This window comes from Oncorhynchus gorbuscha, linkage group LG24 (assembly GCF_021184085.1).
Source record: "Oncorhynchus gorbuscha isolate QuinsamMale2020 ecotype Even-year linkage group LG24, OgorEven_v1.0, whole genome shotgun sequence".
NCBI classification, from domain to species: Eukaryota; Metazoa; Chordata; class Actinopteri; order Salmoniformes; family Salmonidae; genus Oncorhynchus; species Oncorhynchus gorbuscha.
The window spans coordinates 43,164,139-43,188,349 of NC_060196.1; the positions used below are offsets into that span (position 1 = coordinate 43,164,139).

General features: G+C 42.9%; 1 protein-coding gene across 7 annotated transcripts in view; it reads right to left on the bottom strand.

The window, feature by feature from the left end:
- Positions 1-24,211, bottom strand: part of arhgap4b (Rho GTPase activating protein 4b) — a 47,249-nt gene that overhangs the window by 19,056 nt on the left and 3,982 nt on the right. For 5 of the 7 annotated variants that reach the window (XM_046326679.1, XM_046326680.1, XM_046326678.1 and 2 more), the window contains exons 3-13: positions 16,495-16,666; positions 15,980-16,142; positions 15,733-15,795; positions 15,367-15,540; positions 14,792-14,920; positions 13,820-14,041; positions 13,504-13,605; positions 13,218-13,403; positions 12,918-13,002; positions 2,580-2,607; positions 2,250-2,346 (exon numbers count right to left, since the gene is read on the bottom strand). In XM_046326679.1, coding sequence (XP_046182635.1) covers positions 2,250-2,346; positions 2,580-2,607; positions 12,918-13,002; positions 13,218-13,403; positions 13,504-13,605; positions 13,820-14,041; positions 14,792-14,920; positions 15,367-15,540; positions 15,733-15,795; positions 15,980-16,142; positions 16,495-16,666 — 1,421 coding nt within the window. The remainder of the gene's footprint in view (positions 1-2,249; positions 2,347-2,579; positions 2,608-12,917; positions 13,003-13,217; positions 13,404-13,503; positions 13,606-13,819; positions 14,042-14,791; positions 14,921-15,366; positions 15,541-15,732; positions 15,796-15,979; positions 16,143-16,494; positions 16,667-24,211) is intronic. The other 2 variants (XM_046326681.1, XM_046326684.1) reach the window with 1 other exon arrangement.

Here is a 24,211-nt window from a genome sequence, read left to right on the forward strand (position 1 = left end):
TACTGTTTAAGATCCCTCATAGGAGTAGAAGAGAGACTACTGTTTAAGATCCCTCATAGGAGTAGAAGAAACACTGCTGTTTAAGATCCCTCATAGGAGTAGAAGAGAGACTACTGTTTAAGATCCCTCATAGGAGTAGAAGAAACACTGCTGTTTAAGATCCCTCATAGGAGTAGAAGAAACACTGCTGTTTAAGATCCCTCATAGGAGTAGAAGAAACACTGCTGTTTAAGATCCCTCATAGGAGTAGAAGAGACACTACTGTTTAAGATCCCTCATAGGAGTAGAAGAAACACTACTGTTTAAGATCCCTCATAGGAGTAGAAGAAACACTGCTGTTTAAGATCCCTCATAGGAGTAGAAGAGAGACTACTGTTTAAGATCCCTCATAGGAGTAGAAGAAACACTGCTGTTTAAGATCCCTCATAGGAGTAGAAGAGAGACTACTGTTTAAGATCCCTCATAGGAGTAGAAGAAACACTACTGTTTAAGATCCCTCATAGGAGTAGAAGAAACACTGCTGTTTAAGATCCCTCATAGAAGTAGAAGAAACACTGCTGTTTAAGATCCCTCATAGGAGTAGAAGAAACACTGCTGTTTAAGATCCCTCATAGGAGTAGAAGAAACACTGCTGTTTAAGATCCCTCATAGGAGTAGAAGAAACACTGCTGTTTAAGATCCCTCATAGGAGTAGAAGAGACACTACTGTTTAAGATCCCTCATAGGAGTAGAAGAGACACTACTGTTTAAGATCCCTCATAGGAGTAGAAGAGAGACTACTGTTTAAGATCCCTCATAGGAGTAGAAGAGAGACTACTGTTTAAGATCCCTCATAGGAGTAGAAGAAACACTGCTGTTTAAGATCCCTCATAGGAGTAGAAGAGACACTACTGTTTAAGATCCCTCATAGGAGTAGAAGAGACACTACTGTTTAAGATCCCTCATAGGAGTAGAAGAGAGACTACTGTTTAAGATCCCTCATAGGAGTAGAAGAGAGACTACTGTTTAAGATCCCTCATAGGAGTAGAAGAGACACTACTGTTTAAGATCCCTCATAGGAGTAGAAGAGACACTACTGTTTAAGATCCCTCATAGGAGTAGAAGAGACACTACTGTTTAAGATCCCTCATAGGAGTAGAAGAGAGACTACTGTTTAAGATCCCTCATAGGAGTAGAAGAGACACTACTGTTTAAGATCCCTCATAGGAGTAGAAGAGAGACTACTGTTTAAGATCACTCACCGGAGTAGGAGAGAGACTACTGTTTAAGATCACTCACCGGAGTAGGAGAGAGACTACTGTTTAAGATCCCTCACTGGAGTAGGAGAGAGACTACTGTTTAAGATCACTCACCGGAGTAGGAGAGAGACTACTGTTTAAGATCACTCACCGGAGTAGAAGAGAGACTACTGTTTAAGATCACTCACCGGAGTAGGAGAGAGACTACTGTTTAAGATCCCTCATAGGAGTAGAAGAGAGACTACTGTTTAAGATCACTCACCGGAGTAGGAGAGACACTACTGTTTAAGATCACTCACCGGAGTAGGAAAGAGACTACTGTTTAAGATCACTCACCGGAGTAGGAGAGAGACTACTGTTTAAGATCACTCACCGGAGTAGGAGAGAGACTACTGTTTAAGATCACTCACCGGAGTAGGAGAGAGACTACTGTTTAAGATCACTCACCGGAGTAGGAGAGAGACTACTGTTTAAGATCACTCACCGGAGTAGGAGAGAGACTACTGTTTAAGATCACTCACCGGAGTAGGAGAGAGACTACTGTTTAAGATCACTCACCGGAGTAGGAGAGAGACTACTGTTTAAGATCACTCACCGGAGTAGGAGAGAGACTACTGTTTAAGATCACTCACCGGAGTAGGAGAGAGACTACTGTTTAAGATCACTCACCGGAGTAGGAGAGAGACTACTGTTTAAGATCACTCACCGGAGTAGGAGAGAGACTACTGTTTAAGATCACTCACCGGAGTAGGAGAGAGACTACTGTTTAAGATCACTCACCGGAGTAGGAGAGAGACTACTGTTTAAGCTCTCAGAAGAGGAGAATTTAGAGAGAGAAAGAAAGTTGACGAGAGAGAACAAAAGTGCCGAAGAGCTTCATGCCACATTGTCAGTATTAGTGTTGGAGCGTGGAGATTGATTTCCTGAAGCTTCTGTCCACACACTGCATATCTCTCCTACACATGTTCGCATTATGACATATTAGTGTGTATGTTTGTGTGTGTGTGTTACCTGTATGAAACCCAGCATATCAGAGGTGAAGAGAGTGTGGCTGTACATGGAACAGGGTCTGGACCTCCGCACACGCACTGACCTAGCACACTGCATTCTGGGAGATATACAGCATCACTCACCAGTCATACACTGATACACACACATCATGCTTTTCAACAGTAAAAGTGTAGTGTTGTTTTTGCTACAGTCTTGGATTTGTTGCTGCGTTGAAGATTATACTCTCTCTTCTCTTTTTCTCTCTCTCGTCTTTCTTTTTCTCTCTCATTTGTCTCTCTCTCCATGTCTCTCTCCCTTTCTCTCTCGAAGAGAAATAACAGGAATGTTTACCTGGAGGGGTCGCTATCAACGGCCTTAGCTGGAAAACAAACAGATATTTGAAGATAGAGAGGGTGAGGGAGGGGGGCGATGGGGGGGGGGAGCGAGAGAAGAGGAAGAAGGAGAGCGAGAGGGAGAGAGTTAGGAATAGTGCAAGATTAGTTGTGTAGTAGTTGTGTGGTATTATACAGTTCTAGTAAATTAGTAGTAGTACAGTAGAACAGTAGTAGTGCGGTAGCAGTATTGTCAGAGTATACTAGTAGTGCAGTAGTAGTAGTAGAGTAGTGTAGTAGTAGTACAGTGGTAGTATAGTAGTAGTGCAGTAGTAGCAATGAAGTAATGCAGTAGTAGTAGAGTAGTGTAGTAGTAGTACAGTGGTAGTATAGTAGTAGTGCAGTAGTAGTAATGAAGTAATGTAGTAGTAGTGCAGTAGTAGTATAGTAGTAGTGCAGTGGTAGTATAGTAGTAGTGCAGTAGTAGTAATGAAGTAATGTAGTAGTAGTGCAGTAGTAGTATAGTAGTAGTGCAGTGGTAGTAATGAAGTAATGTAGTAGTAGTAGAGTAGTGTAGTAGTAGTACAGTGGTAGTATAGTAGTAGTGCAGTAGTAGTAATGAAGTAATGTAGTAGTAGTGCAGTAGTAGTATAGTAGTAGTACAGTGGTAGTAGTGCAGTAGTAGTAATGAAGTAATGTAGTAGTAGTAGAGTAGTGTAGTAGTAGTACAGTGGTAGTATAGTAGTAGTGCAGTAGTAGTAATGAAGTAATGTAGTAGTAGTAGAGTAGTGTAGTAGTAGTACAGTGGTAGTATAGTAGTAGTACAGTAGTAGTAATGAAGTAATGTAGTAGTAGTGCAGTAGTAGTATAGTAGTAGTACAGTGGTAGTATAGTAGTAGTGCAGTAGTAGTAATGAAGTAATGTAGTAGTAGTAGAGTAGTGTAGTAGTAGTACAGTGGTAGTATAGTAGTAGTGCAGTAGTAGTAATGAAGTAATGTAGTAGTAGTGCAGTAGTAGTATAGTAGTAGTGCAGTGGTAGTATAGTAGTAGTGCAGTGGTAGTAGTAGAGTAGTGTAATAGTGGTACAGTGGTAGTGCTGTAGCATTATAGGCAGAGTATAGTAGTAGTATAGTAGTAGTGCAGTGGTAGTATAGTAGTAGTATAGTAGTAGTGTAGTAGTGCAGTAGCAGTATTGTAGTAGAACAGTAGTAGTACAGTGGTAGTATAGTAGTAGTGCAGTAGCAGTATTGTAGTAGAACAGTAGTAGTACAGTAGTAGTATAGTAGTAGTGTAGTTGTGCAGTAGCAGTATTGTAGTAGAACAGTCTGCTAAATGGCATATATTATTATTATATATATAGTATAGTAGTAGTGCAGTAGCAGTATTGTAGTAGAACAGTAGTAGTACAGTGGTAGTATAGTAGTAGTGCAGTAGCAGTATTTTAGTAGAACAGTAGTAGTACAGTGGTAGTACAGTGGTAGTATAGTAGTAGTGCAGTAGCAGTATTGTAGTAGAACAGTAGTAGTACAGTGGTAGTACAGTGGTAGTATAGTAGTAGTGCAGTAGCAGTATAGTAGTAGAACAGTAGTAGTACAGTGGTAGTATAGTAGTAGTGCAGTAGCAGCATTGTAGTAGAAATGTAGTAGTATATTAGTAGTACAGTAGTGGTACAGTAGTAGTACAGTGGTAGTACGTAGCAATACAGTAGTAGTACAGTAGTAGTACAGTAGTAGTATTGTAGTAGTAGTAGTATAGTAGTAGTGCAGTAGCAGTATTGTAGTAGAAGTAGTAGTAGTGGTAGTAGTGGTAGTATAGTAGTAGTGCAGTAGCAGTATTGTAGTAGAACAGTAGTAGTATAGTGGTAGTGGTAGTATAGTAGTAGTGCAGTAGCAGTATTGTAGTAGAACAGTAGTAGTACAGTGGTAGTAGTGGTATAATAGTAGTGCAGTAGCAGTATTGTAGTAGAACAGTAGTAGTACAGTGGTAGTATAGTAGTAGTACAGTGGTAGTATAGTAGTAGTAGAACAGTAGTAGTACAGTGGTAGTATAGTAGTAGTGCAGTAGCAGTATTGTAGTAGAACAGTAGTAGTACAGTGGTAGTACAGTGGTAGTATAGTAGTAGTGCAGTAGCAGTATTGTAGTAGAACAGTAGTAGTACAGTGGTAGTACAGTGGTAGTATAGTAGTAGTGCAGTAGCAGTATTGTAGTAGAACAGTAGTAGTACAGTGGTAGTACAGTGGTAGTATAGTAGTAGTGCAGTAGCAGTATTGTAGTAGAACAGTAGTAGTACAGTGGTAGTACAGTGGTAGTATAGTAGTAGTGCAGTAGCAGTATTGTAGTAGAACAGTAGTAGTACAGTGGTAGTACAGTGGTAGTATAGTAGTAGTGCAGTAGCAGTATTGTAGTAGAACAGTAGTAGTACAGTGGTAGTACAGTGGTAGTATAGTAGTAGTGCAGTAGCAGTATTGTAGTAGAACAGTAGTAGTACAGTGGTGGTAGTATAGTAGTAGTGCAGTAGCAGTATTGTAGTAGAACAGTAGTAGTACAGTGGTAGTACAGTGGTAGTAGTAGTAGTGCAGTAGCAGTATTGTAGTAGAACAGTAGTAGTACAGTGGTAGTACAGTGGTAGTATAGTAGTAGTGCAGTAGCAGTATTGTAGTAGAACAGTAGTAGTACAGTGGTAGTACAGTGGTAGTATAGTAGTAGTGCAGTAGCAGTATTGTAGTAGAACAGTAGTAGTACAGTGGTAGTACAGTGGTAGTATAGTAGTAGTGCAGTAGCAGTATTGTAGTAGAACAGTAGTAGTACAGTGGTAGTACAGTGGTAGTACAGTGGTAGTACAGTGGTAGTATAGTAGTAGTGCAGTAGCAGTATTGTAGTAGAACAGTAGTAGTACAGTGGTAGTACAGTGGTAGTATAGTAGTAGTGCAGTAGCAGTATTGTAGTAGAACAGTAGTAGTACAGTGGTAGTACAGTGGTAGTATAGTAGTAGTGCAGTAGCAGTATTGTAGTAGAACAGTAGTAGTACAGTGGTAGTACAGTGGTAGTACAGTGGTAGTATAGCAGTATTGTAGTAGCAGTAGTAGTACAGTGGTAGTACAGTGGTGTATAGTAGAAGCAGTATTGTAGTAGAACAGTAGTACAGTGGTAGTACAGTGGTAGTATAGTAGTAGTGCAGTAGCAGTATTGTAGTAGAACAGTAGTAGTACAGTGGTAGTACAGTGGTAGTATAGTAGTAGTGCAGTAGCAGTATTGTAGTAGAACAGTAGTAGTACAGTGGTAGTACAGTGGTAGTATAGTAGTAGTGCAGTAGCAGTAGTACAGTGTAGTACAGTGGTAGTACAGTGGTAGTATAGTAGTAGTGCAGTAGCAGTATTGTAGTAGAACAGTAGTAGTACAGTGGTAGTACAGTGGTAGTATAGTAGTAGTGCAGTAGCAGTATTGTAGTAGAACAGTAGTAGTACAGTGGTAGTACAGTGGTAGTATAGTAGTAGTGCAGTAGCAGTATTGTAGTAGAACAGTAGTAGTACAGTGGTAGTATAGTAGTAGTGCAGTAGCAGTATTGTAGTAGAACAGTAGTAGTACAGTGGTAGTACAGTGGTAGTATAGTAGTAGTGCAGTAGCAGTATTGTAGTAGAACAGTAGTAGTACAGTGGTAGTACAGTGGTAGTATAGTAGTAGTGCAGTAGCAGTATTGTAGTAGAACAGTAGTAGTACAGTGGTAGTATAGTAGTAGTGCAGTAGCAGTATTGTAGTAGAACAGTAGTAGTACAGTAGCAGTAGTACAGTGGTAGTATAGTAGTAGTGTGCAGTAGCAGTATTGTAGTAGAACAGTAGTAGTACAGTGGTAGTACAGTGGTAGTATAGTAGTAGTGCAGTAGCAGTATTGTAGTAGAACAGTAGTAGTACAGTGGTAGTACAGTGGTAGTATAGTAGTAGTGCAGTAGCAGTATTGTAGTAGAACAGTAGTAGTACAGTGGTAGTACAGTGGTAGTATAGTAGTAGTGCAGTAGCAGTATTGTAGTAGAACAGTAGTAGTACAGTGGTAGTACAGTGGTAGTATAGTAGTAGTGCAGTAGCAGTATTGTAGTAGAACAGTAGTAGTACAGTGGTAGTACAGTGGTAGTATAGTAGTAGTGCAGTAGCAGTATTGTAGTAGAACAGTAGTAGTACAGTGGTAGTACAGTGGTAGTATAGTAGTAGTGCAGTAGCAGCATTGTAGTAGAAATGTAGTAGTATATTAGTAGTACAGTAGTGGTACAGTAGTAGTGCAGCAGCAGTATAGTAGTAGTAGTATAGTAGTAGAGCAGCAGCAGTATAGTAGTAGTAGTATAGTAGTAGTGCAGCAGCAGTATAGTAGTAGTATAGTATTAGTATATTAGTCGTATTGTAGTAGTATAGTAGTAGTGTAGTCGTGCAGTATATATGTAAAAACTAAATTCCCTGTAAGTGTGGCAAAGTGTGAACCTATTGGAAACATTTGGAATTTCTTGCTTTGAATATCGAGGTTTCAAAGGGCCTCTCTAGAACTGTGATTGGCTGTTATAGACCCCCCTCTGCTCTCTAGAACTGTGATTGGCTGTTATAGACCCCCCTCTGCTCTCTAGAACTGTGATTGGCTGTTATAGACCCCCCTCTGCTCTCGGTGATGCATTTTCTTCTCTGATGAACCTTATGTCTAAACTTCTTTACAGTGAAATGATCTTGATTGGTGATCTCAACTGGTGTTGGTTAAAGCCAGTGTCTGATGATTTAAAAATGTTTTGTAATTCTATTAATCTTACCCAGTTGATTAACTCACCCACTCGCCCAAATTTCAAAAGCCCAGATAAATCTACCCTGATTGTTTTAATATTGACAAATGTTCCACATAAATATTCTGTGGTTGGTGTTTTTTGTAATGATTTAAGTGGCCATTGTGCTGTTGTTTCTGTTAGAAATACTGAGGTTCCTAAGACAAACCCACGTTTTATTCCTAAGAGAAATTTGAAGTGTTTTAATGAGCAGGCTTTCTTTCATGACTTGTTTTGTTTTGACTGGAGTTAGATTGAGTTTATCCCTGATGTGGAAACTGCCTGGAAATGATTTCATTATGTTTTTTTCCAAATAGTAAACAAACGCCCCATTCTGCAGGTTCAGGGTTAAAGGGCGGGATAATCCATGGTTTTCTTCTGAGCTGTCTTGTATTATTCACGACCGTAATCTAGCATGGGATAAAGCAAGGAAATCATGTTCTGATGCTGATTGGCTTCTTTTTAGGCAGCTACGAAACAAGCGTTCTTTTCTTCTCAGGAAGTCTGAATATTTTATGTCTGTCACCACTGATAACCTGAATGACCCTAGAAGGTTTTGGAAGACTATTAAGTCTATGTCTGGTAACAGTAATGTTAATGAATTACCGTCCAACCCTGTGTGGATGAACCAGTGTCCTCTGTCTCTGTACGACCCTGTGAGGATGAACCAGTGTCCTCTGTCTCTGTACGACCCTGTGTGGATGAACCAGTCTCCTCTGTCTCTGTCCAACCCTGTGAGGATGAACCAGTCTCCTCTGTCTCTGTACAACCCTGTGAGGATGAACCAGTCTCCTCTGTCTCTGTACAACCCTGTGAGGATGAACCAGTCTCCTCTGTCTCTGTACAACCCTGTGAGGATGAACCAGTCTCCTCTGTCTCTGTACAACCCTGTGTGGATGAACCAGTCTCCTCTGTCTCTGTACAACCCTCTGTGGATGAACCAGTGTCCTCTGTCTCTGTACAACCCTGTGTGGATGAACCAGTGTCCTCTGTCTCTGTACAACCCTGTGTGGATGAACCAGTCTCCTCTGTCTCTGTACAACCCTGTGTGGATGAACCAGTGTCCTCTGTCTCTGTACAACCCTGTGAGGATGAACCAGTCTCCTCTGTCTCTGTACAACCCTGTGTGGATGAACCAGTGTCCTCTGTCTCTGTACAACCCTGTGAGGATGAACCAGTCTCCTCTGTCTCTGTACAACCCTGTGTGGATGAACCAGTCTCCTCTGTCTCTGTCCAACCCTGTGTGGATGAACCAGTGTCCTCTGTCTCTGTACAACCCTGTGTGGATGAACCAGTGTCCTCTGTCTCTGTACAACCCTGTGAGGATGAACCAGTCTCCTCTGTCTCTGTCCAACCCTGTGAGGATGAACCAGTCTCCTCTGTCTCTGTACGACCCTGTGAGGATGAACCAGTCTCCTCTGTCTCTGTCCAACCCTGTGAGGATGAACCAGTCTCCTCTGTCTCTGTACAACCCTGTGAGGATGAACCAGTCTCCTCTGTCTCTGTCCAACCCTGTGAGGATGAACCAGTCTCCTCTGTCTCTGTACAACCCTGTGTGGATGAACCAGTCTCCTCTGTCTCTGTACAACCCTGTGTGGATGAACCAGTGTCCTCTGTCTCTGTACAACCCTGTGTGGATGAACCAGTGTCCTCTGTCTCTGGTACATAAAGCCCTGAAATCCTTAGATCAGAGAAAGCCTGCAGGTCCTGATCATTCTCAGTACAGGTGGTACATAAAGCCCTGAAATCCTTAGATCAGAGAAAGCCTGCAGGTCCGGATCATTCTCAGTACAGGTGGTACATAAAGCCCTGAAATCCTTAGATCAGAGAAAGCCTGCAGGTCCTGATCATTCTCAGTACAGATGGTACATAAAGCCCTGAAATCCTTAGATCAGAGAAAGCCTGCAGGTCCTGATCATTCTCAGTACAGGTGGTACATAAAGCCCTGAAATCCTTAGATCAGAGAAAGCCTGCAGGTCCTGATCATTCTCAGTACAGGTGGTACATAAAGCCCTGAAATCCTTAGATCAGAGAAAGCCTGCAGGTCCTGATCATTCTCAGTACAGGTGGTACATAAAGCCCTGAAATCCTTAGATCAGAGAAAGCCTGCAGGTCCTGATCATTCTCAGTGCAGCAGGTACATAAAGCCCTGAAATCCTTAGATCAGAGAAAGCCTGCAGGTCCTGATCATTCTCAGTACAGATGGTACATAAAGCCCTGAAATCCTTAGATCAGAGAAAGCCTGCAGGTCCTGATCATTCTCAGTACAGATGGTACATAAAGCCCTGAAATCCTTAGATCAGAGAAAGCCTGCAGGTCCTGATCATTCTCAGTACAGATGGTACATAAAGCCCTGAAATCCTTAGATCAGAGAAAGCCTGCAGGTCCTGATCATTCTCAGTACAGATGGTACATAAAGCCCTGAAATCCTTAGATCAGAGAAAGCCTGCAGGTCCTGCTCATTCTCAGTACAGATGGTACATAAAACCCTGAAATCCTTAGATCAGAGAAAGCCTGCAGGTCCTGATCATTCTCAGTGCAGGTGGTACATAAAGCCCTGAAATCCTTAGATCAGAGAAAGCCTGCAGGTCCTGATCATTCTCAGTACAGGTGGTACATAAAGCCCTGAAATCCTTAGATCAGAGAAAGCCTGCAGGTCCTGATCATTCTCAGTACAGGTGGTACATAAAGCCCTGAAATCCTTAGATCAGAGAAAGCCTGCAGGTCCTGATCATTCTCAGTACAGATGGTACATAAAGCCCTGAAATCCTTAGATCAGAGAAAGCCTGCAGGTCCTGATCATTCTCAGTGCAGGTGGTACATAAAGCCCTGAAATCCTTAGATCAGAGAAAGCCTGCAGGTCCTGATCATTCTCAGTGCAGGTGGTACATAAATCCCTGAAATCCTTAGATCAGAGAAAGCCTGCAGGTCCTGATCATTCTCAGTACAGGTGGTACATAAAGCCCTGAAATCCTTAGATCAGAGAAAGCCTGCAGGTCCTGATCATTCTCAGTACAGATGGTACATAAAGCCCTGAAATCCTTAGATCAGAGAAAGCCTGCAGGTCCTGATCATTCTCAGTACAGATGGTACATAAAGCCCTGAAATCCTTAGATCAGAGAAAGCCTGCAGGTCCTGATCATTCTCAGTGCAGGTGGTACATAAAGCCCTGAAATCCTTAGATCAGAGAAAGCCTGCAGGTCCTGATCATTCTCAGTACAGATGGTACATAAAGCCCTGAAATCCTTAGATCAGAGAAAGCCTGCAGGTCCTGATCATTCTCAGTGCAGGTGGTACATAAAGCCCTGAAATCCTTAGATCAGAGAAAGCCTGCAGGTCCTGATCATTCTCAGTACAGATGGTACATAAAGCCCTGAAATCCTTAGATCAGAGAAAGCCTGCAGGTCCTGATCATTCTCAGTGCAGGTGGTACATAAAGCCCTGAAATCCTTAGATCAGAGAAAGCCTGCAGGTCCTGATCTTTTGGATCCCTGCTTTTTAAATCTGGCAGCTGATTTCATAGCTGAACCACTTACAGTATATACTCTGCACCATCGTCTTGGAACGCATTACAAAATACTTTTAAACTGGAAGATCTTGTCCCGATTGGTGTTTTTAAATCACTGATGATTGATCTTGAGACTGATTCCCTGACCTGTCAATGTTTTTAAATCACTGATGATTGATCTTGAGACTGATTCCCTGACCTGTCAATGTTTTTAAATCACTGATGATTGATCTTGAGACTGATTCCCTGACCTGTCAATGTTTTTAAATCACTGATGATTGATCTTGAGACTGATTCCCTGACCTGTCAATGTTTTTAAATCACTGATGATTGATCTTGAGACTGATTCCCTGACCTGTCAATGTTTTTAAATCACCGATGATTGATCTTGAGACTGATTCTCTGACCTGTCAATGTTTTTAAATCACTGATTATTGATCTTGAGACTGATTCTCTGACCTGTCAATGTTTTTAAATCACTGATTATTGATCTTGAGACTGATTCTCTGACCTGTCAATGTTTTTAAATCACTGATGAATGAACTTGAGTCTGATTCCCTGACCTGTCAATGTTTTTAATTAGCTGTTTTTGATGTTTTATACTCTTGTGAATTCTATAGTTTTTACTAGATGACTTGTAGTTTTTCATGTTGTTTGTCTGTAATGTTTGTAATGACTTGATGCTGCCGTTCTTGACCAGGATTTAACGCTCTTGAAAGAGAGATTTTAAATCTCAATGAGCCCTTCCTGGTAAAAAAACAACAACAACAACATTGTAGTACAGTAGTAGAAGTATAGTAGTAGTACAGTAGTAGAAGTATAGTAGTAGTGTAGTAGTAGTATAGTCTTAGTAAAGTAGTAGTACAGTAGTAGAAGTATAGTAGTAGTGTAGTAGTAGTATAGTATTAGTAAAGTAGTAGAATAGTAGTAGTACAGGAGTAGAAGTATAGTAGTAGTGTAATAGTAGTATAGTATTAGTAAAGTAGTAGTACAGTAGTAGAAGTATAGTAGTAGTGTAGTAGTAGTATAGTATTAGTAAAGTAGTAGTACAGTAGTAGAAGTATACCAATTTGTAAGTCGCTCTGGATAAGAGCGTCTGCTAAATGACTTAAATGTAAATGTAAATGTAGTAGTAGTGTAGTAGTAGTATAGTATTAGTAAAGTAGTAGTACAGTAGTAGAAGTATAGTAGTAGTGTAGTAGTAGTATAGTATTAGTAAAGTAGTAGTACAGTAGTAGAAGTATAGTAGTAGTGTAGTAGTAGTATAGTATTAGTAAAGTAGTAGTACAGTAGTAGAAGTATAGTAGTAGTGTAGTAGTAGTATAGTATTAGTAAAGTAGTAGAATAGTAGTAGTACAGGAGTAGAAGTATAGTAGTAGTGTAGTAGTAGTATAGTATTAGTAAAGTAGTAGAATAGTAGTAGTACAGGAGTAGAAGTATAGTAGTAGTACAGTAGTAGTGTAGTAGTAGTATAGTATTTGTAAAGTATTAGAATAGTAGTAGTACAGGAGTAGAAGTATAGTAGTAGTACAGTAGTAGTGTAGTAGTAGTATAGTATTAGTAAAGTAGTAGAATAGTAGTAGTACAGTAGTAGAAGTTGTAGTATATAGTATTAGTATAGTAGTACAGTAGTGGTGTAGTAGTAGTATAGTATTAGTAAAGTAGTAGAATAGTAGTAGTACAGTAGTAGTGCAGTAGTAGTATAGTATTAGTAAAGTAGTAGAATAGTAGTAGTACAGTAGTAGTGCAGTAGTAGTGCAGTAGTAGTATAGTATTAGTAAAGTAGTAGAATAGTAGTAGTACAGTAGTAGTGCAGTAGTACTATAGTATTAGTAAAGTAGTAGAATAGTAGTAGTACAGTAGTAGTGCAGTAGTACTATAGTATTAGTAAAGTAGTAGAATAGTAGTAGTACAGTAGTAGTGCAGTAGTAGTATAGTATTAGTAAAGTAGTAGAATAGTAGTAGTACAGTAGTAGTGCAGTAGTAGTATAGTATTAGTAAAGTAGTAGAATAGTAGTAGTACAGTAGTAGTGCAGTAGTAGTATAGTAGAAGTACCTTTCTGTATGGCCTCCTGCAGCAGGTCATGTTTAGCCTGTAGTTTGGAGATCAGGGAGCTTCCAATCAGATACTCCTTAACTTTCTGACAAACGACAGAAACAGAGATACACACTTTAAACTTTGCAGCTTTAGCTTGTTTACACAGCTTTAGCTCAGTTGGCTAACACAGTCTTGTGTTTTTCAGATGTCCCGGGTTTCAAACCTAGATGGTCACAGAAGCACTATAAGGAGACACAATCCATAATACTATCATTAGACTCCCCTCACACCTTCCCCTGACCAATGGGATGTCCTCACCGTAAAGTAGAATGTCTCTGTTTCCTGCTGATTGGCTCTCCGCTTGGCAAGGGCTAGCTTGGAGGCAGACGCGGTTCCCATGGGGTCGTGTGATAGGCTGATGGGCAAGTCAGGGGGGGGGTTACTGTCACTGTCACACATGTTGTCCAAAAGCGCAGAGAGGGTGGCTTTCAGTGTCTTACTGACCTGGAAAATAGATACATACAATAGTTAGAAAATGGATCAATCGATTGATCCATGGTTCGATAAATCAATGGATAGATTAAGAATAGAGCGAAAACCTCACCTCCTCTGTTTCCAAGGTTTCGGTGGAAAGGCGGGACTGGAGCTGTTGGAACCTGGTCTCTAACTCATACCTCACCTGGCTCTCCGCACTCACCTCACCCACCTGGAACACATTAGGGATGTGTATAGTATAACAGGTGTACTGGTGTGTGAACCAACAGCACTTCCTGTGGGATCTCAACATATCATGTTCAGTGTGTCACAGAATATACAGGACACATATTGGCCTCATCAACAGCCATCTTTTCACTCCATAGTTCTGCTAAAATGTGTCACGGTCATCATTCACTGCTGGATGACCATGAATGTGTGTGTACCTGGTCTCCCTCGTGAGGATGGTAACTGAAGCGGAAGGGCAGACAGAATGCTGTGTCGTGGTTCTGTAGGAGAGCGTCTCTGTCTCCGCCCTGATCCAGTGATGTCACTTCCTGTTCCAGCTGCTTCAGCCCGGCCTCCTCAGCCTTCAGGACACGCCCCCTGCTGGCTAGGTAGGACCTCATCACTCGCTCCAAGGAGAGATGGAACCCCAGGTCAGTACACTGAGAGAGAGAGAGAGAGAGAGAGAGAGAGAGAGAGAGAGAGAGAGAGAGAGAGAGAGAGAGAGAGAGAGAGAGAGAGAGAGAGAGAGAGAGAGAGAGAGAGAGAGAGAGAGAGAGAGAGAGAGAGAGAGAGAGAGAGAGAGAGAGAGAGAGAGAGAGAGAGAGATTAATACTTAGTTTGTCAGTTAAACATTTTATAATGTGGAAGGACCACCAGAGGGCAGGCTGAGCTCACGGATAGTAGCCCAACAAGGCATGTGAGGCGAGGTAACCAGAGGCAATTAAGCACAGCTGACGGTACTAATGACATACTCTCCTTCCTCTATAAGAGAGAGTCTGGAACCAGCAGAGAGAGGAGGGGAAACTATCTCTGGAAGATGGCCACCGAGAGAGAGGAGCTATCCAGGAAGAACCACTAAGACGGTGACAATCCTGTGACTTTTTGTTGTAGCTTAAAGATAATGCTATTGTGTTCCTGTTTCATCTGGAGAAGAAGATGTATGTTTTTCCTTGGAAGATATTCATTGATTATGTTGGGAGTGTTTGTTGACCAAATGCCCTCAATAGAGAACTGTGTTCAATCAAGAAAACCTACTCCTGACTCGTTTATTCCACCTTCCCGCTTTAGAGTGACGCCCAATTACTTGGTCCGCTCACAATAATATAAGATTGCGTAACAGACACACACAAAGGCACCAGCGCGCACGAAAACACGCATACACACACACACACACACACACAGTGACTCACGTCTATGAGTGTGCTGAGATCCTGTAGATAGTACTTGTTCATAGTTGCATTGGCAGCTGCCAGATTCAGCAGATAGTCATTACGAGCCTTAGTGCACTTCAGCTGGGTCTCCTGCACTCTGCCATGTCTCTATGGAGAGCACACACACACACTTTGGTTAAAAGAATAGCTAATGACAACGAAGGTCCCTTGATTCATACTGCCTTTGGTACAGGCTCAGGCCAGGGGATAGAGGTTAGGGTTTAGGGTCAAGGGGTTTGACACTAGCTGTAGTTGCACTACAGAAGTAGTTCACATTATTGTTCCGTTGCGTGTGGTTTTCATGAGGATGTCTGACTCAACTCTACAAAACTGTCTGCATCCTGTGCCACATGAAAACCACACACATCTCAACAACAACCTTGGCCACCCTCCAGGCTGACTTCATTGCAGACGTTGCATTGGATTAACAAATGGTTATGTGCCACATCATGGACTGTGCAGTCGAGCATCAGATTGTTATATCATACGATGTGGTTAGCTGTTATCGTAAATACATTGTGAGATCTGGCAGTGTAGTCAGACGCGACCCTTACCTTTTCCATCATTTTCTCCATCTTCTTCACAGAGCTCCGCCGCTGGCCTCCTGATTGGGTTATCCCCAGTTCAGCTGACTTCCCTGTCTGTCTCTCCTCCAATCGTGTGGCTTCCTTTAGTTTCCCCTCTGCTGTCAGACTCTCTGTATGGTACTGGTGGTATGTCCTCAGAGCCTACAAACACACACACACACACACACACATACACACACACACACACACACACACACACACACACACACACACACACACACACACACACACACACACACACACACACACACACACACACACACACACACAAGTGATACAATCTTCATCTTTTTACTTTTGTCCACATCGTTAGTGACTGAGGTATGTTCGTACCGTCTGCAGTTCAGTGGTGACCTTCAGTAGCTCATCTTGCATCTGAACTCCCACCTCCTTACTCTGATCAGAGACATAGCAGACATCAGACAGTGTAACACACTATCACATTTTCACTTTTAGATTTTGGAGTTGTGTAGATCACTGAAAAATACATATCATTTTATGTAGAGACGATCTTGACTGGAAGCCAAAGGAAGTGGGTCGATCATTTGTTCAGGTACTGTAAATATGAATGTGTGTTTACCCGTTTTGCCAGGCGGTGTGTGTCCTCTGAGCAGTGTGTGAGTCGCTGTGTGAGTGTGTGTGAGCAGGAGTCACTCAGCGCTGCATGTTCTCTGCTCTCTGCACGTGTCTGAGTCAACAAAACTGACCAACACTGAGACACTGATTGACCACTCTGCTCCTTCCTACAGGGAGGGAGGGGGAGGAGGGGGTAGAGGAGAGAAAGACAGAGGGGGAAAGATAGATGGGGAGAGACAGGGGGAGAGACAGGGTGAGGACAGAGAGGGCAAGACTTAAACCAATTTCCGTAATATTATCATTGAGTTCCCTATACTAACATTCCACCAATAATAATGTCTGCCAGTCAGTATAAACAGATCAAGCAATAAAAGCAAAATAAACAATGCAGAATTTTTTCTTTACACACACACACACACACACACACACACACACACACACACACACACACACACACACACACACACACACACACACACACACACACACACACACACACACACACACACACACACACACCTCTTGGTCTTTAGGGTGAACCTCTCTGTAAGTTTGTCGAGGGCACGGGCATACTCCGCCTCAATGTCACCACGACGACGGAAGAACTCAGACAGGTCAGACAGCTGTTGACCTTTGACCTCCACCTGACCATCCAGAACCTTCATTTGGTCACACAGCTGGGCCCGCAGGTCTACACACACACACATACAGACACACGCACACACAGGTCCACACAGACACACGTACGAAGTTCACAACAGAGGCGATCACGAACAGATCGGATCAAAAAACATCATTATTAATGGGCCGTCATTGTAAAAAATAATTTGTTCTTAACTGACTTGCCTTAAATAAAGGTTACATAAAAAATGTAAATGTAAGTCGAAAACACCCGTAATGTAACGCCTGCCTCAAACCACTCAGGCCACAGCTAAGTGCATTGTTAGATGCCTTTTTGCCATCCCGAGTCAATATATACATAGAAGAGCTCAGCTAAGCATAGAATCACATGGTTTATCCATCTCTCTGACCTCAGAACAAAGGTGACTATAAATGCAAAGGTACCAATGTCTATTCAATTGATGCAAACAAGCTACATATAAAAAGAAGCTTCAACTGGAAACTGAGGTGACTGCATTATAATATAAACAGTAGGCTATAGGCCTATTTCAATCCTATTGAAATACAGTGCCTTGCAAAAGTATTCATCTCCCTTGGCATTTTTCCTATTTTGTTGCATTGCAACCTGTAATTTAAATGGATTTTTCCAAACAGATCAGGGACAAAGTTGTGGAGAAGTACAGATCAGTGTTGGGTTATAAAAAAATATCAGAAACTTTGAACATCCCACGGAGCACCATTAAATCTATTATTTTAAAAATTAAAGGATATGGCATCACAACAAACCTACCAAGAGAGGGCCGCCCACCAAAACTCACAGACCAGACAAGGAGGGAATTAATCAGAGAGGCAACAAAGAGACCAAAGATAACACTGAAGGAGCTGCAAAGCTCCACTGCGGAGTATCTGTAGTATCTGTTCATAGGACCACTTTAAGCCGTATACTCCACAGAGCTGGGCTTTATGGAAGATTGGCCAGAAAAAAGCCATTACTTAAAGAAAAAAATAAGCAAAAACGTTTGGTGTTCGCCAAAAGGCATGTGGGAGACTCCCCAAACATATGGAAGAAGGTACTCTGGTCAGATGAGACTGACATTTAGCTTTTTGGCCATCAAGGAAAATGCTACGTCTGGTGCAAACCAAACACCTCTCATTACCCTGAGAACACCATCCCCACAGTGAAGCATGGTGGTGGCAGCATCATTCTGTGGGGTTGTTTTTCACCGCCAGGGACTGGGAAACTGGTTAGAATTGAAGGAATGATGGATGGCGCTAAATACAGGGAAATTCTTGAGGGAAAACTGTTTGTCTTCCAGAGATTTGAGACTGGGACGGAGGTTCACCTTCCAGCAGGACAATGACCCTAAGCATACTGCTAAAGCAACACTCAAGTGGTTTAAGGGGAAACATTTAAATGTTTTGGAATGGCCTAGACAAAGCCCAGACCTCAATCCAATTGAGAATCTGTGGTATGACTTAAAGATTGCTGTACACCAGGGGAACCCATCCAACTTGAAGGAGCTGGAGCAGTTTTGCCTTGAATAATGGCTAGATGTGCCAAGAGACTTGCAGCTGTATTTGCTGCAAAGGGTGGCTCTACAAAGGATTGACTTTGGTGGGGTGAATAGTTATGCACGCTTAAGTTTTCTATATTTTTTTCTTATTTCTTGTTTGTTTCACAATAAAAAAAATATGTTTCATCTTCAAAGTGGTAGGCATGTTGTCTAAATCAAATGATTCTAACTCCCCCCCAAAAATATATTTTAATGACAGGTTTGAAAAATTATCGGCCTACATCGAATCTCCCATTCCTTTCAAAAATGATAGTACATCATAGTACTGAGACTGTACTCTTGAAGGTGGTAAATTACCTTTTAATGGTGTCAGACCAAGGCTCTGCATCTGTCCTCGTGCTCCTAGACCTTAGTGCCGCCTTTAACACCATCGATCACCACATTCTTTTGGAGAGATTAGAAACCCTAATTGGTCTACACGGACAAGTTCTGGCCTGGTTTAGATCTTATCTGTCAGAAAGATATCAGTTCGTCTCTGTGGATGGTTTGTCCTCTGACAAATCAATTGGTCACTATATATATCTCTTGGTCATTCGGAAACACAATGTCGACTTTCACTACTATGCGGACGACACACAGCTGTACATTTCGATGAAACATAGGGAAGCCCCAAAATTGCCTGCCCTGGAAGCCTGTGTTTCAGACATAAGGAAGAGGATGGTGGCAAATGTTTTACTTTTAAACTTGGACCAAGCAGAGATGCTAGTTCTGAGTCCCAAGAAACAAAGAGATCTGCTGTTGGATCTGAAAATGTATCTTAGTGGTTGTACAGTTGTCTCAAATAAAACTGTGAAGGACCTCGGTGTTACTCTGGACCTTGATGTCCCTTTTGACGAACGTATCAAGAATATTTTTTACATCTTCGCAACGTTGCAAAAATCTTCAACTTTTTGTCCAAAAATTATACAGAAAAGCTAATCCATGCTTTTGTCACTTCTAGATTAGACTACCAGAATGTTCTACTCTCTGGTTAACCGGATAAAGCACTAAATAAACTTCAGTTAGTGCTAAATACGGCTGCTAGAATCTTGACTAGAACCCCAAATGAGCATATTCCTGTTAAGGCTAGAGCTGATTTCAAGGTTTTACTGCTAACCTACAAAGCATTACATGGACTTTCTCCCACCTATCTCTCCAATTTGGCCGTACATACTTACACATACGCTACGTTCACAAGACGCAGGCGTCCTTATTGTTCCTAGGCAGGGCTTTCTCCTATAGAGCTCCATTTTTATGGAATGGTCTGCCGATCCAAGTGAGAGACACAGACTCGGTCTCAAACTTTGTCTTTATTGAAGACTCATCTCTTCAGTAGGTCCTATGATTGAGTTTAGTCTGGCCCAGGGGTGCGAACGGCAAGGCACTGGAGTGAAGAACCGCCCTTGCTGTCTCTGCCTGGCCGGCTCCCCTCTCTCCACTGGGATCTCTGCCTCTGACCCCATTACGGGGGTTGAGTCACTGGCTTACTTGTGCTCATCCATGCTGTCCCTAGGAGGGGTGCGTCATGTCGTGCCAGGCTTTTTTTACTATACATGACTTGAGTGGGTTCAGTCACTGATGTGATTTTCCTGTCCAATTTTGCGCCCACTCGGACTTGTGCAGTGGAGGAGATCTTCGTGGGCTATACTCAGCCTTGTCTCAGGGTAGTAAGTTGGTGGTCTGTTAATATCCCTCTAGTGTTGCGGGGGCTGTGCTTTGGAAAATAGGTGGGGTTATATCCTGCCTGGTTGGCCCTGTCCGGGGGTATAGGTCGGACAGGGCCACAGTGTCCCCCGACCCCCCCTATCTCAGCCTCCAATATCTATGCTGCGATAATCTATGTGTCGGGGGGCTAGGGTCAATCTGTCCAATCCTGTGAAATTCTCCTGTCTTATCTGGTGTTCTGTGTGAACTTAAGTATGCTCCCTCTAATTGTCCCATCTCTCTCTCTCTCTCGAAGGACCTAAGGCCTAGGATCATGCCTTAGGACTACCTGGTCTAATGACTCCCGATTGTCCCCAGTCCACCTGGTTGTGGTGCTGATCCAGTTTCTGCTGTTTTACTTGTGGTTATGGAACCCTGACCTGTTCACCAGATGTTCTACCTTGTCCATGACCTGCTGTTTTCAACCCTCTCTCTCTTGTTCTCCATCTCTCTCTCTCTCTCTCTGTACCTCATCTGCTCTCTTGACCACTGAATACTCAGCTATGAAAATCCAACTGACATTTACTCCTGAGGTGCTGACCTATTGAACCCTCTACAACCACTGTGATTATTATTTGACTGCTGGTCATCTATGAATGTTTGAAAATCTTGAAGAATAATCTGGTCTTAATGGCCATCTACTCTACTCTTATGGCACAGCCAGAGGAGGACTGGCCACTCCTCATAGCCTGGTTCCTCACTAGGTTTCTTCCAAGTCACCGTGTTTCTACATCTGCATTGCTTCCTGCTGGGTTTCTGTATAAGCACTGTGTCATGTTCCTGCTCCTACCCTCCGGCATCGCCAAAATAATAACCACTGGTCCTGGCACTCATCATTACGCTCACCTGGCACTCATCATTACGCTCACCTGGCACTCATCATTACGCTCACCTGGCACTCATCATTACGCTCACCTGGCACTCATCATTACGCTCACCTGGCACTCATCATTACGCTCACCTGGCACTCATCATTACGCTCACCTGGCACTCATCATTACGCTCACCTGGCACTCATCATTACGCTCACCTGGCACTCATCATTACGCTCACCTGGCACTCATCATTACGCTCACCTGGCACTCATCATTACGCTCACCTGGCACTCATCATTACATTACGCTCACCTGGCACTCATCATTACGCTCACCTGGCACTCATCATTACGCTCACCTGGCACTCATCATTACGCTCACCTGGCACTCATCATTACGCTCACCTGGCACTCATCATTACGCTCACCTGGCACTCATCATTACGCTCACCTGGCACTCATCATTACGCTCACCTGGCACTCATCATTACGCTCACCTGGCACTCATCATTACGCTCACCTGGCACTCATCATTACGCTCACCTGGCACTCATCATTACGCTCACCTGGCACTCATCATTACGCTCACCTGGCACTCATCATTACGCTCACCTGGCACTCATCATTACGCTCACCTGGCACTCATCATTACGCTCACCTGGCACTCATCATTACGCTCACCTGGCACTCATCATTACGCTCACCTGGCACTCATCATTACGCTCACCTGGCACTCATCATTACACCTGGCACTCACCTGGCACTCATCATTACTCTCACCTGGCACTCATCATTACGCTCACCTGGCACTCATCATTACTCTCACCTGGCACTCATCATTACGCTCACCTGGCACTCATCATTACGCTCACCTGGCACTCATCATTACGCTCACCTGGCACTCATCATTACGCTCACCTGGCACTCATCATTACTCTCACCTGGCACTCATCATTACGCTCACCTGGCACTCATCATTACGCTCACCTGGCACTCACCTTACTCTCACCTGCACTCATCATTACGCTCACCTGGCACTCATCATTACGCTCACCTGGCACTCATCATTACGCTCACCTGGCACTCATCATTACGCTCACCTGGCACTCATCATTACGCTCACCTGGCACTCATCATTACGCTCACCTGGCACTCATCATTACTCTCACCTGGCACTCATCATTACGCTCACCTGGCACTCATCATTACGCTCACCTGGCACTCATCATTACGCTCACCTGGCACTCATCATTACGCTCACCTGGCACTCATCATTACGCTCACCTGGCACTCATCATTACTCTCACCTGGCACTCATCATTACGCTCACCTGGCACTCATCATTACGCTCACCTGGCACTCATCATTACGCTCACCTGGCACTCATCATTACGCTCACCTGGCACTCATCATTACGCTCACCTGGCACTCATCATTACGCTCACCTGGCACTCATCATTACGCTCACCTGGCACTCATCATTACGCTCACCTGGCACTCATCATTATGATTGACACTCACCTGGCACTCATCATTACGCTCACCTGGCACTCATCATTACGCTCACCTGGCACTCATCATTATGATTGACACCTGGCACTCATCATTACGCTCACCTGGCACTCATCATTACGCTCACCTGGCACTCATCATTATGATTGACACCTGGACCTCATCATTACGCTCACCTGGCACTCATCATTATGATTGACACCTGGACCTCATCATTACGCTCACCTGGCACTCATCATTATGATTGACACCTGGACCTCATCATTACGCTCACCTGGCACTCATCATTATGATTGACACCTGGACCTCATCATTACGCTCACCTGGCACTCATCATTATGATTGACACCTGGCACTCATCATTATGATTGACACCTGGCACTCATCATTATGATTGACACCTGGACCTCATCATTACGCTCACCTGGCACTCATCATTATGATTGACACCTGGACCTCATCATTACGCTCACCTGGCACTCATCATTATGATTGACACCTGGCACTCATCATTATGATTGACACCTGGCACTCATCATTATGATTGACACCTGGCACTCATCATTATGATTGACACCTGGCACTCATCATTATGATTGACACCTGGACCTCATCATTACGCTCACCTGGCACTCATCATTATGATTGACACCTGGACCTCATTACCTCCCCTTCATAGGTCCTTTTGTTCATTGCTCAGTTGGTCCTGCACCTGTGTTCATGTTACTGCGCTTCTGTTACACTGTCTTGTTTTACGTTTGTTGTTTTCATTTAACGTTTTACCTGCACCTGCTTCTTGACTCACGGCGTCATCATTACACTTTGACATCTGCTGATTTAAAAAGGGTTTCATACATACATTTGATAGCCTAACATGTGCCAAATCTGATTTAGTGTATTTTCATTGGGTAAGCATTACAATAAGCTGCCTCAATATTTGCAGCCGTAGGTGGTAATATCTATCTAGGAGTTCTGAAATAATTCTAATGTTATGGAAAGATTTGAATGGAGAAAGCTGATCCGAGAACAGCGCTCCTTTCCTTTCGTTACTTTGGTTCTCTGTGTGTTGTTTTGGGAAACACATGTTACATCTTCTGCTGTTGTAGGAAAGATGGATTGTTAAAACACTTGTTAAAACATCCATCACTACTTTGTCATACCACAGGCCCTGGTACCTTTATACACATGTTTTGGGAATGCCCTTAGGTGTCTATATTCTGGGATGAAGTAGCATCAAACTTGTCCACTGTGTTAAATATTCCTGCATCTCCTTTTATTTGACTTTTTAAATGTTTTTATGCACTTCATTTATCTTTGTCAGATGCACATTCTTCCATTCTGACCAATTGGAATCTATGCTTCAAGATTGTTTTGATCACGCGGACATGGAAATGTTCCAGGTTGCCTCTGAGAATAGTATCAATGTACACTGAGTAAACAAAACATTAAGAACACCTGCTCTTTCCATGACATAGACTGACCAGGTGAAAGCTATGATCCCTTATTGATGTCACTTGTTAAATCCACTTCAGTCAGTGTAGATGAAGAGACTGGTTAAAGAAGGAGTTTAGAACCTTGAGACATGGATTGTGTCTGTGTGCCATTGAGGGTGAATGGGCAAGACATGGTATGGTAGCAGGTGCTAGGTTTCAAGAACTGCAAGGCTGCTGGGTTTTTCAAACAACAGTTTCCTGTGTGTATCAAGAATGGTCCACCACCCAAAGGACATCCAGCCAACTTGACACAACTGTGGGAAGCATTGGAGTCAACATGGGCCAGCATCCCTTTGTAATGCTTTTGACACCTTGTAGAGTCCATTCCCTGACGAATTGAGGGCAAAAGAGAAGGGGGGTGCGACTCAATATTAGGAAGATGCTCCTAATGTTTTGTATATTCAGTGTAAACACTGACTGTGACTGGGTTAATCAGGGAATGCATAGAACACCACATTTAACCATAGCAAGGTGACTGGGAAAATGGACATGCACAAGCAGACCAGCTACGACCTCTGTAAGGCAATCAAAGAGGCAAA